The sequence below is a fragment of the Oryzias latipes genome, chromosome 14 (genome assembly GCF_053564925.1).
Source record: "Oryzias latipes strain Hd-rR chromosome 14, Olatipes_Hd-rR_3.1".
Classification (NCBI taxonomy): Eukaryota; Metazoa; Chordata; class Actinopteri; order Beloniformes; family Adrianichthyidae; genus Oryzias; species Oryzias latipes.
The window spans coordinates 7,702,850-7,716,001 of NC_136250.1; the positions used below are offsets into that span (position 1 = coordinate 7,702,850).

At 38.4% G+C, this 13,152-nt stretch overlaps 1 protein-coding gene across 4 annotated transcripts in view; it reads left to right on the top strand.

The window, feature by feature from the left end:
* Positions 1–13,152, top strand: part of LOC101170206 (rho GTPase-activating protein 26) — a 71,783-nt gene that overhangs the window by 44,682 nt on the left and 13,949 nt on the right. For 3 of the 4 annotated variants that reach the window (XM_078931013.1, XM_078931014.1, XM_078931015.1), the window contains exons 9-16: positions 707–807; positions 1,763–1,857; positions 3,633–3,711; positions 4,841–4,877; positions 5,026–5,091; positions 6,487–6,560; positions 6,659–6,744; positions 7,240–7,298. In XM_078931013.1, the coding sequence (XP_078787139.1) occupies positions 707–807; positions 1,763–1,857; positions 3,633–3,711; positions 4,841–4,877; positions 5,026–5,091; positions 6,487–6,560; positions 6,659–6,744; positions 7,240–7,298 (597 nt within the window). The remainder of the gene's footprint in view (positions 1–706; positions 808–1,762; positions 1,858–3,632; positions 3,712–4,840; positions 4,878–5,025; positions 5,092–6,486; positions 6,561–6,658; positions 6,745–7,239; positions 7,299–13,152) is intronic. The other variant, XM_023962162.2, reaches the window with a different exon arrangement.

A 13,152-nucleotide genomic window follows, 5' to 3' on the forward strand; every position in this document is an offset into this window, starting at 1 on the left:
CCCAAATAAACGATCTCTGCTTGGAGTTTCCCCAGATTCAATCCACTATTTGTGTTGAAAACTGAAACCTTTTATTGCAAAATTTGATGCCCCGGGTGAGTTACGATCCCAACATTTTAACAGGTGCCCTGCCAGCCCCATAGCAACAACATTTGTCAGATCCTGGTTGGGGAAATTGTGCTTTTGATACCCAGTGAACACCTGTGACAGTAGATTAGGATCTTTGCTGGTATGGCTACTATATAGACATTGACTTATTCTCTGATCCGCCTTACAAAGGTCCTTAAAAATCTTAGATTTAACTGGAAGAAATCTATAACAGTTTACTTAGTTTGTAGATCGATGGGTGGATGTGTTCATGTTTGTTAGAACACACAAGAACCGCACTACCTCCCTCTCTCTGACATGTGTGCACACTAACATATGCACATGATATGAGGGGAACCGAATAAATACATATAATGAACCAATAGCTGACAAAGGCAAGTCTGATCCATTAAAGACGTGACTACAGGTCTGGACACGTGTGGTTGCTATGGTAACTCATCCAGCTAGGAAGAAGACATGACTAATCCTTTTTTTTGGTCTTATTTAAACTCTCTTTGCTCTGTTGTCACATGACTTATTTCTTGCTACTGCACCCCGCCCCATCTTTTGTTCCCAATCTCAATCTTGAACTGTGTTCCCCACCCCCTACCCCCTACAGGGTCATTTGTGTCGACTTGGGTCAAGTACTACTGCACATACCATCGTGAACCTAAGAGGGTCACCATGGTTCTGTTTGACCCTAAATCTGGCGGGAAAATGGTGAGTCTCCATTAAGGTGCATTTAGAGATTAAAAAGTCAGGATTGATTCTTTCCATCTGTTTTCAGTGAGTGTTTAGTAAAGATGATCTGGAACAATCAATGCATGAACAGTGCAGGACAATGATATGTCAAGTCAAGACTACAGACTCAGAGTAAAGAATTGCAGTTGGGAACCTTTCTAGATATAAAATGACTGAATATTTGATGACTTCTGACTTCATAATCAGAACCTCCACTCTGGCACTAACATTTATAAAGATTACAAGAATGCACATGCAGCAATCTCAAGCCTTTGGCATGACAAGCAAGTGGAAACTTCACTGTAAAACATACTAAATATATAAACGTGTTGCAAAAAATGTCACTTTTACTCAGTTGGAGATTACGGTATGTAACGACAATTTACCTGGACTAGCAGCCTGTTAGGCTTCAAGTATTTTCAAACCTGGTTCCGCCTAAACAGGTGGGCTGTGAACATATAATCCTCTGTGTTTTAACAACTCTTACAAATTTTAAATGAGAAGATTTGTAAAACCAATCCATATTTATTATGAACATTTCATGTTATGTAACATTAAAATAAATGTAAAAAACAATAGATGACAGTACATTATGGTTTTCATTTGTATCATTTGTTGGGCTCAGCAGTAAAAAAGAATATGAAATTAAAATAATGATCCAATATTTTACCAAAAGTTTCTAAAATGTGTTGCCTTCTTAGAGGAGTTAAAACATTTTGCTTTTTAATTAGTTTCCCATTTTCTTATTGTTAAATTTTTTTTAGAATATTGGAGAAAAAAAGGAATTGAGACAGTATGAAAACACCTGCAGTCATATTAAAATTGAGGTGTTTTTTTTTAATACTGCTTGTTAGGATTCCTGTTTAAAAGCCTTGATTGTTGATTCATTCTGCTTACCCTGCAGTGACGTGATTTACTTTTTTATGAAATCCAGGGAGAGGAGGAGAGCTTCATCCTGAAGTCCTGCACCAGGAGGAAGACGGACTCGATAGAAAAGAGGTTCTGTTTTGATGTGGAGGCAATGGACAGGTCAGTGCCAGCCCTGACAGTAGATTTCACAGCGTGTAATTACAACTAACGGACAGCTGGGGGTGCTGCTGAACTGATGCAAAGGACCTTGTAGCTTTATGCTTCCAGCGTTGATGTCCATTCATTTGGTTGGCTTTCCCTGCTGTCCCAGTGTAGACTTTAACACAGCTGCAGGTTTAGGGTTTGAGGTCACCGCTGTGCTCTTGGCTGGACTTTGTGCTTTTCATTGTTTGTCTTTTACAGCGTTGTAGAATATTACAAAAGGAAAATTGGCGAGTCTTTCTGACAAGTTGGCCACATGTATATTTTCTAACTTTTCTGTGCAAAGTAAAATAAGTTTAACAAGTTCCTGTTAATTGTTTATCAGTGTTGCACACACATACATATTGATGGTATGTGTTAGTAAAGGGATTAGAGATTATTATTCCAAATGCTTTTGTTATGAAAAAAACGTGATCCACACAAAATAGAATCGTTTTCACATGTTTTAACGGTTTTGCAGATGTATCTCATTAGATATTTGCTTTTAGAGCATAAAATTATTTTAGAAATATTCTTTTATTGCTAGATTACAAAGTGGACATAACATTAGATTGCAAATAAAACCCCTTCTTTAATATTTGGTTCTAAAAGGATTATTCTGAAACTATTGATTTTGTTTCTGCACATGCATTTGTAGCTCTGCAGGCAGGACTTAGCAGAACTAGTAGTGTTATAGTATATGCAAATATCTACCTTAAAGTCCCGCTCCACTCATTTTTTGATCTGTTCTAAAAGCTTTCCCAGCACTCTTTTAAAAATATAAAACCTTTGCTTTTTTAGAACATAATTTCTGTTGTGCTGTAGTAGTTCATTAGAATTTCACCTTTTAGTTGTCGGCGTGGTGGAGTCCCACCCCCCCTTCCCTTCCTGTTACTGAGAGCTCTCTGTTTACACACTCTCCTGCTATCTTACAGCCCTTTACACCCTCAGCTAATATTAGCAGTGCAACAAAAATAGAATATAGGCGCTATCCAGGTGGACGGTTTTGAGCCAGATGCCAACTCAGACGAGGAAAACGAAGACGTACTCAGAAATGCAATTTAAATCTTGTAATGTCCTCTCCATCATTAGAAAAACAAAACCCATCAAATTCAATGGAGTGGGGTTTTAAATGATCTGTTTGCAGCTCAGTAAAGCCAGTACGTCCTATGAGGGCCACACTCAGTTCTACTCAACCTACAGTGCAGCTTCAAAAACTGGACTGTGGGTCCAAGCGTCCCTTGATGAGGAACAGTGTGTGCTGGTCAGTCCATCGAGTCTGAAAGTGAGATGAATGTGCTGCTATCAGCACGCTGAGCATACCGATTGATTGGAAACCCCAGAAGACCGGTATGGTATGGATGTGGTTAATGAGGGTGTGTCAGTGACTGATGTGTGAGCACGCTCACTGAGGGCTAACCCTGTCAAGGTGATTTGTAATAGCTGCTTGATTTAATGGATACTTGTTAGTTGATGAATCCTCAGGCTTTGTGCACATCCCTTCTTGGTAAAAGTCAGAACTGAGCTGCTAATCTGTTTATATCTGCCAAAAATGAGCTGTGTCTGATATTTAAAACCAATTTATATCTGAGATGCACAGACTTCTGTCCATGTTAGAAAACACCAACACTTTTATATTAGGTTTTCAGATATAAAAGTGTATTTTCTTTTAGATAGTAAATATTCAATTTTAGTTTTGTTCTAATTTTCCAATATATTTTGAGGCTAACGTGCTTTGTGTGTGCTTGTCAAAGGCCGGGTGTGATCACCATGCAAGCTCTGTCAGAAGAGGACCGCAGGTTGTGGATGGAGGCTATGGACGGCAGAGAACCGGTGGGTTTCCATGGTTACCAGTTTGTTCTTACATGACACAGCCAAACAGGTAGAGAGAGAGACAATTAGACGGAGGGAGGACATGTTCACTAAGCAAAACAACGTCGGCGTTTTGCTTTGAAGACACAATTTTTCTGGCTTTGCACCAAGTTTTGCATTTCTTACTACATAGTTTGCATTTGGTTGGGTAATGGATAGTTCTCTGAAATCCTGGGCACTCAATGGTCACATTCAGGATCTGTTCGTGTGAACACAACTTGCTTCATGTTGCCGTTTAAACGTGCAAAAGTAGCCCAGACAAGCTCAAACAAGCAGCTGACGAGCTCAGGGAAACTCTCATTAAATTAGAAATGCCTGTTGTTTCCTTTTCCTGCAAACACCAGTACTTTCTGTTTGCACTTCACTGGCTAAACTCAGTTTGTCTGCGTAAATACTTTTTTCTTTTTGTCAAGAAAAACCAAAGAACTTTACAGCCACGCCTTTTTCTCTTGACGCTAAAAGGAGGTCCTGTGCTTTCCTTCCAGTTAAAACTTTCCAGAGCCAAACAATTTAAAAATATGTTGTTCACATGATGTAATGTTTATGTAAAACCACTGGTTTGCCTCAGGTTTAAAATGAGGTAGACTGATAACTGACCGTCTGCAGATATCAATCTTTTTGCGATATTCATGGTGTGAAATGTTATTATATTTTTCGAGTTTTTCATAAAGATTTGTACAAATAGTTTTTTTGCTAATTCCAAATCCAAGTCGAATTTAGTCTAATCTCTGAGTTTAAAATGAATTGTAACCTGAAAGGCTTCTATATTACAACAAAACAAAAGGTTGTGCTGTAGAATAAAGCATTGACAGTGTCTGCATTGTTGCAAATTGATCACAGTAGTATATAAAAAAGGATGTAACAGAGATGATCAAAAAAGTCAGAATTATTCTCAACTTCCAAAGATGGCTTTATGTTATACCTAAATATGACTTAAATCTTAAGTCCTAATCAAACACATAATATTTGTTTAATTTAACATTTGCTATAGTTATAAGCGTATCTGCATAGAAGCCCAAAACTTATTAATGTACATAGTAAAAAAAAAAAAATGTTCCTGGAGAAAGTTTATGCACTGTTTTTTTTGCAGGTATACAATCTCAACAGAGACAGTCAAGCTGAAGGCAGTAAGTAGCTTCAACATGTTTTATATTTATTTTTTTAACCAGAATTCAAAATTACTGGATTTCCACAACTGTTTCAACCTTTTGTTTTCTTTAATGAATGCTTTCAAGTTGCGCCCAACCTAATTTTGTATCTCCTCCCCTCCTTCAGTGGCCCAGCTGGATGTGATCGGATTTAATGTGATGAAGAAATTCATCTATGCTGTGGAGACGCGAGGTACACCGCTTCTCTGCGCCTTTCTTCTGTTTTGTTTTGTTTTTTTCTTCTCAGATCTGTGGGTTTCCTGCGTCTTCACTAAGGCATGCTGTACTTTTCATTTAGTTTCGGTTCCTATGTGTTTAGAGTGAAAAAAGGGACACTATGAGTACATCAGAGGCAGCGCCTCCCATTGCTTCATACTTTAAGTTTCACACAAGTTTGTTTAAGATGCATTTTTGTACTCCTACAGTAAAACAGTTTGCAGAGTTAAACCCTCAGCTTACAAAAAGTCTCTCTTTAGTTTTATTTTTGTTGCCTAATTGCGCCTATTATGCAAAAAAGTTATTTTTTTCCCAAGTTAGATCAACTTAGAAATTGATTTCAGGCTTTTTTTCTATTATAGTAACTATAAAATCAAGGTTCGTCCATGTTTCCCTCCTTAACTGTTTTTGAAAGACTACTGAGATAATCACATGACATGCATCATGCAAGGAACCTCATAATATCACAGTAAAACATCACAACTGTACACAAATTTCATTTTCCTTTCACGTGCAACAGAGCATCACACTCAACCACACTGTATGGGCTGAACCCAACAAAGAACATTGCATCGTGTTTGAAGTCTCTACAGGAAGCAAATGTAAGACAGAGAAGATGAAAAAAAACACCAAAAGAAAGAGAATGCATGAATTTAAAGCAGATTCAGGTCTAAGTTAGGCATAAGACGGCATTTATGTTTACACTACAGTGAAATAGCTGGAGGGGTCGCCTGTCAACGTATTTGTACCAGTTTGTAGCACAAGAAAAATCCAAAAACCTAAAGACGAGACTACTAAAAATATCAAAACACTTCCTCCTTCGTTGTGTTTAAACAGTATAAACTGTTATACCTATTCTGCTTCCTCACTGTCAAAAAAAATCAACTTTTAAGATGTATTTCTGTGTGTTAGTGCAAGCTGAAGGTTTTATTACAGCACAAACATTGCATAAGTAAGGATAGATAAGTCTAAACCGTTTATATGTGGACTGAGATGACCTGGCATGCAGTAAAATGGATTTTTATTGCAGTTACCTCTGCTTGGGATTCTCAGAGATGAGTAATCCCAAAATTTCATGAGATAAAATCTGGATTTAAAAATAATCCTTGCGAGTTTTTGAGTCTCTACACATTAAAACTAAAGGTAATAAATTTGACGGTAGCTTTTCTTATTGCTGCTAATATCTTTAGCAGGGTTAACTCGTTTTCTTTTTGGCAAATTGATGAGAACTAATGATTTGTCTGCATGTCTAAATTCCATCTACAGTGTTTATGTTCTCAGCAGAGAATGCAAAAATGTAGAATTCCCAAAGCAGGCCCCTTTTCCTCACATCCAAAAAAGAAAAGACGTTTTTGAGTCTCTTTGTCTCCAGGAATTGATGAGCAGGGATTGTACCGGATCGCCGGCGTTAACTCCAAAGTACAGAAACTACTGAGCCTGACTATGGGATTAAACCAAAACACCAAAACACACAAAGCAAAGCACATGTGCTCCTGACTTTAATCCTTTGTTTGATTAGTAATCCCTGCTCTTTTTGTCCATTAGATCCTAAAACATGCGCTGATGTTGAGCTGGATAGCCCAGAGTGGGAGATTAAGACGATCACAAGTGCTATCAAGCATTACCTCAGGTTTGTGTGCCTAAGCTTTAACCCCAGTCCTTTTTGTTTTAATAAAAGAAAAGTTTTATAGTTTATTGTTTGGATTTGTGGATGAAGGCATGAAAACCTTCAGATCTGCCAGCACCGCCTTACTTCACACTCTCACAGACAACAGGAGTTGACGGTCAAATGATCTCTTTAACATTGGAATAATGAGGGAGGGATTAGTTCTGAGAGGTCAGGAGAAGTCAGTTAAATGGAATGGAAAGATTAACAAAATTTTAGTTGTAGAGCTCACACTGTGCTCAATCTACTGAATAAATCTGCTCTGTGTTTAACACAAATCAGCAGGTGAACTTTCACACAGACACACTTCCATTGATGGCTGCTGTTCTCACACATGAGAACCAGCAGGTGCACGTCCAGGGAGACGAGCTGAGCGCGCCTAAATCCATAATTGTTTATGTGAACCGATTTTTACAAAGTGTCCACATCTTTTCTTTCCTTTCCACTTTGTGCTTCCAGAGTGCTGCCTGCACCTCTCATGACCTACCAGTACCAGAGGAGCTTCATCAAAGCAGCCAGTGAGTCTACTTCTCCCTGCATGCCATTTACCTCTTTAGTGATAAGTTTGTGAATAAAAAACATCTACACCAGTTTTCAAGAAGTAATATTCTTCTTCTTATCATCTTTGATCATATTTCTCAACTGTCACTTCTTGCTTCAACACAGGTAACCGAAAACTAGGAAAACAGTCATCTTTTGAAGAAAATCACTAGAAAGTATTAACATTAATAAAAGTCTTATAAGATATCAACGTTTAGAAACAAGGAGTTTCACACAAGCTTTAAAGAAGGAAAAGTGAGCTAAAGAAGGCAAACTGTTGGATAGAATTACTTCAAATTGAATGTTATACAGCCCAAAGTATTTATTTGATAGTTCTAAGTTTCTTTTGTTTTTTAATGTACCTAATTGTAGATGTTTGTCATTAGTGACAATAACTAGAATAAGAAGTGGAAATTACTGATTTTAGAACCAAATGTGAACAAAAGGAGAATACAATTTTAGTACAATCTAAATCTAAAGCTAGCACTTATTCTGAGAACATAAATCTAAATGTTAGTTTCCAAAATAATGACGATGAATGCCAGTCTAGCTTGTCAATATTTATTGAACTTTAAAATAACAATAATTAAAAAATCCTTAAATTGAACCAACATTACGGTTTTTGTAGTTGTTTTTTTCAAGAGTGTGGAGAAAATGATTTATTTAATATTAATTTCCTTATTTCTAAATTGTAGCTCTTAATGAAACAAAATAAAATTCTCAACTTCTTATTTTTAGAAAAGCTTGTAAATAGAGCAAAGATGAGTTAAAACAACTTAAAACCTGGTAAAATATCTTGAATGTCTAAAAACAGAGCTTTAATATCTTAGTTAGTGGTATGCTGTGTGGTTCCTGGACGAATACATTCATATTTTTAAATGAGGCACACATTTATTTACTAAACACCTCCTTGAGGCTGTTTTCAAGGCCCTTAATTTATAAAAACGTACAGCATTTTGACTGATCTGGGACCTGTGACTGATCTGAATGTGTGTTACCTTAAAGCAAACTGTGCAGTTTCAGTTCAGACACATGTAGACCAAAGCCTGGTCAGCTGATCCCAAAGCAAGTCGGACCAAGTTTCGCACCAGACGGCAGCTGCAAAATGTTTTGCAGCTGCCTCATGGGTGTGGCTCAGTCCACATTCATTTCATTTTTAAAACATAAAAAAAAAATGAAGAAAGCTCCTTCTGCTGATTTAAAGGCAAATTACCCAAACACTTTTACTGACGATGGTTTTCTTTTCCCATGGCTGCTAGGCTACAGAATAAACTCTAGCAGCACAAAGGAACCGCATCTTAAAGCCTCGTCTTTTCGTCAGAAATCATCAACGGGGTTGTTGCTTTTTTGTCCCTTTTAGGCAATTTTGGTTTAGTTAGTCTATTCTTTTTTTGTGATGCATTCAGTTCAATTTTTTCCCGCACGAGGATCTTAATGTTAAAGTGATGCACAGACCTGTTCAGATGTTTGCCTGTAGCCAGTTCTTAACAAAGCCGTGCTGCACTGGCTCCATTCGCAGCAGGTCTAATTAGAGAAAATATGAAGGAAGTGTTTTTATGTGTTTATGTGCGTTTATGAGGCAGTACCGTTGAAGATATGTCCGCCAAGATAACTGGTTCCAGTCAAACTTGAACCTGTCACGCTATGCTTAGAATCCTTTGTAATTTTTATTAGCAAATATTATAATTGCACGCCGTCTGTATACCTTTACTGCAGCCTTTATTCCCCCCCCCTGATCTTTCCCAGAGTCAAATGTCTCTGCTCCATGTTTCCTTCCTGGATCTCGTCAATTGCCGGTAACCCTGCATTTGCGTGTCGTGCATCTGCGCGCGAGTGCGCATGTGTAAGAATGCATCTCTGTGCGTGTCTTCCTCGAGTTTGCAGACCCGGCGGTGTGTTACGAGGACAGTGTCCCGGTCTGAACTCCCTCATTCAGCCACTCCCCTCTTTCTTCCCCCTCTTTCATATTTTTTTTACTGCTCCTCCCAACCACCGAGATCATCTTCCACCTTTTCAAGATTTGCTCCTTTTCACGCTAATCCAGTTCGGTTTATCCAGTCAGGTTTAAAGCAAATTGATGAGGGAAAGCCAAGAGCACATTAGGAAGTGCTGTGGGAACCAGACAGGCTCTGGAGAAAGAAATGGGAAGAGGCTAAGAAGGAACAGGAGAGGAAAGAAAATACTTTGGGATTTTTTTTGTTAGTTTCTTTGACAAAAGAAGCTGCTTATTTACAATAGAATGTGTTTGTTCCATTATTTTTTAAAGTTCTTTCCCCCCCTTTTTTTTTCCCAAATTACTTACTTATGTCCAACATAGATTCCTAGGCCTGTGTGTAAAGAAAATCCTTAATCTGAATTTTTCATGGTTTGTGACAGACCTCCGTCTTTGCTTTGTGCATGATGTCATGCTCTAGTTTTTCCCCTCTGCATCAGTAAAGAGGGAAGCTACATTATTTATACACCCCATCTTTTTTAGTCTCCCTCCTCCCATGGTCAGACCTCAGTCACAGTAACTGTACGCCTCTGTGGGAGAACTTTTTTTATCCATAAAACTCAAGTTTTCTTTCAATTTCTTTCTTGAAAAATGATAACCAGAGCTGGATTAAAACCTCAAAGCAGCAGAGAGCAAAGTTTTATACTTTTTTATCTTTTAACTTATTTTTAGACACATCTTGTAGACAGCACTGCATGTCAAAGACAGTAATATGTAATCAATATAGAATAATACAGTTTAAAAGCTGTTTAATTGTTTGCTATGTTTTACATTTAATAAAAAAAAATCATTATTATCTAAAGGAATTTAAAGGACCTATATCTTGCTTTTCTTAGGCCTTTCAGAGTAACATGTATGCATATATATCATAATATATTAACTTTGGCACTCAGAGAACAAAATTTAAATGATGTGTTAGTTATTTTCGTAGACAGTTTTCCGACCTGGAAGTAAGACGACTTGATCTTTGAGGCACCGCCTTTCACTCCTTGTGGGCGCCGCCCATGTCTTGACGTCAACCTAGGTTGTGTCTGAATTCCTTCCAACCTAGTTACAGTACGGACCAAAAGTTTGGACACACCTTCTAAATCAAAGAGTTTTCTTTACTCATGACTATGAAAATAAAGAAAACTCTTTGAATCAGAAGGTGTGTCTGTACTGTGCATAGTGCACTATGTTTAATATATTCCAAAATCAAGTGTCTGAGAAATTTCCCAGAAGTCTCTGCGAAAAACTAGTGTGCATCTATGCTCACTGTATCGGCAAATATAGACCAGGATGCATTTTTCCCCCAAAAAATTATTTAAATTATTTTTTTTAATAAACCATCAACGTTTGTATCTTCAGAATACAATGGACTCATAAATAATCGTCACAAAACGCTCATATTAATTAGATTTAAACTTCGTGAAATCCTTGACATCATATCCGCCGTTTAAAAATAGTGATCATGGTTTCCGAATTTCTCATAAAATTCAGGGCACGACATAGTGCCACACTATATAGTTTTTTAGGGGTTAGGGGTTAGGGTGGGAATTCAGACACAACCCTTGCATGATAAATCAGAGTAATCGAGTATTTTAGTCCTGGTTGCTTCAACTCTGCTTTTCAGAATTAGCTGTAAAATGTTCTGTATTTCTATCATTTAACCAGCATCTTAAAAAAAGAGCATCCTGTTTTAATGCTTAAACTGCAAACATTTCCTGCGACTAGGAAGAGTAGTTTTTCTTTTTATGTGACCACACTGCTTTACTCTCACAAAAATGTGGATAAAGGTTATCTAGCTTCTTTGTTATTCCCTTAAACTCAGCCTGTCCAGTTCTTCTTTTCTGGAAACGTTCGATTTATGTAATACGTGTAGGTGTTTGATTAAGGTCATGCGGATGTGCTTTGCTGTGCGCGTAAAGAGGTGGGCATAAGAGGAGGGTGCACCGAGAACCAAGAGGGTTTCTGTTTTCATGCATGTTCTTTGTGGGTGCGGAGGCTGCCGCAGCGTTTTTCTCCTCTTTCTCTGCGCGGCTGTTTGCAGCAGTTGCCATCTGTCTCAGAGCATGTGTTTGGATGCATGTGAGTGTTTACAGCGCAGGGCCTCCTACTTGCTAATGTGTGCGTGTGAAGTGTGAGCGGCCGCGATAGCTGCAGGTGAATTGCTCAGCGCTGACAGCCGTCTCCTGAGGCCCGATCAGGTTTGATTGATCTGTCATCCCTCCTCTGACTTAATATAGCAACGTGCTAACACGTAATCTGTCTTCCCTTCTGTCCTGCTGCATATTGACCCCCCCCCCCCCACACACACACACACTTTGCAGCAGCTGCAAACATTCAGTAGCAAAAACCAGCTTCTAACTCTGAATGACTGATAGAGAAAAAGCAAGTGGCAGAAGTGATTACAGAGACACTTTCAAATTCTCTTCTTGCTAACAAATTCAAAAATACCAACAAAGCATGTGCTGCTTTGTTCTCGCATGTTCCCTTTCTGACTCCTTTGTCCTGTTTGACATTTAAAACCCACAAATCCCCTTTTTTAAATGTCCTTTTCATGCAGAGTTCTCTAGCAGCTGTGCCTGACTCAGAGCGGTAAACACTGTAGCAAAAATGGATTCAAATTTCTCTAATTTTCCTGTAGAGTGACAGTCCCACTCTGATCATCTGTTGATCTATACTCAATGCGTTCCCAGCGGTCCTTTAATCACCTGTGTCGTTCTTTAGGACATAGTTTTGGCAGTAGTTCATTAGAAATTTGCCTCTGAGTTGTGGGCAAGGCTGTTGCTGCAGAGTAAGCCCCCCCCCACTTCCCGTAACCCACCTGTTTATACTCTCTCCTGCTAGCTTACAGCCCCCCACAACCCCAACTTAACATAACCAGCGCAAAAAAAAAGATGAAGAAAACAAAGTCATTTATGGATCTAGTCATCTATAAGTGGATGAAGTGTAGTAAGGGAGCTTGTGGCCCGCCCAGTGGATTTTTTATGTCAGCAAGCCCTTTTTGGTCTGCTCCTGATTCACAACAATAGGAACACAAAATACTCAGCAATACAATTTTGAGCTTAACTCTCCTGCAAATTCCACAAGAAGATGTTAAAAACACCAAAAGGACAATGTTCCTTGAATTGGGTCTTTAAATTCCTGTTAGTTATCACACACCAGAGAAGGGGAAATTTACTCCACATTTGACCCATCCACAAAGAGGGTGGGGTCCTATTTTTTAGAGTTTTTAACATGACCCAATTGTGGTCTTTAAACCCACAGTCTTCCAATCTGTGGGTGGACCCTCTCCTACGATAGTGTACAGTAGCAAAAGTGTGCAGCAAAAAGGTGGTTGGACTGATGCTACTGTGAACGATAAGTGCCATTATGGTGTTCTGGGATTTTAAACAATGCAGGGCCTTTATTTCTAGGGCCTTTATTTCTTTGGTGCTGGTAAAACATGCTGCCTCTAGCCCCCTTTATCACCGCCTGCATGAAACGCTCCCCTCCAGCACGAGCCTGCTGCATATTCTTTGTCTGATGCACTTCACATCATCCATTAGGCTTAGATATTATGCACATGTGTCAGACAGAGTTGAGATGAGCAACAGAAAAAGATTTAGCATCAGTTTTTGGGAGAGAGTCACTTTTTTTGTTGTATATTTTGGTTGTTTAGACTTTGCAAACTTGATTTTTTTCAACAACAAAAAAACAGCAAAAGTTTTATTCATACACATATTTGAAGTTTAGATTTTTTATTTCAAAAGTCTTTTTGTTAAAAAGATGCATCTCCACCTTAAGGCCTTTTTTTAAAAACTGTATTTGCAGTTTATGCAGAGCACAGAAGAAGCTGTAGCTTTGGATTTCACTTC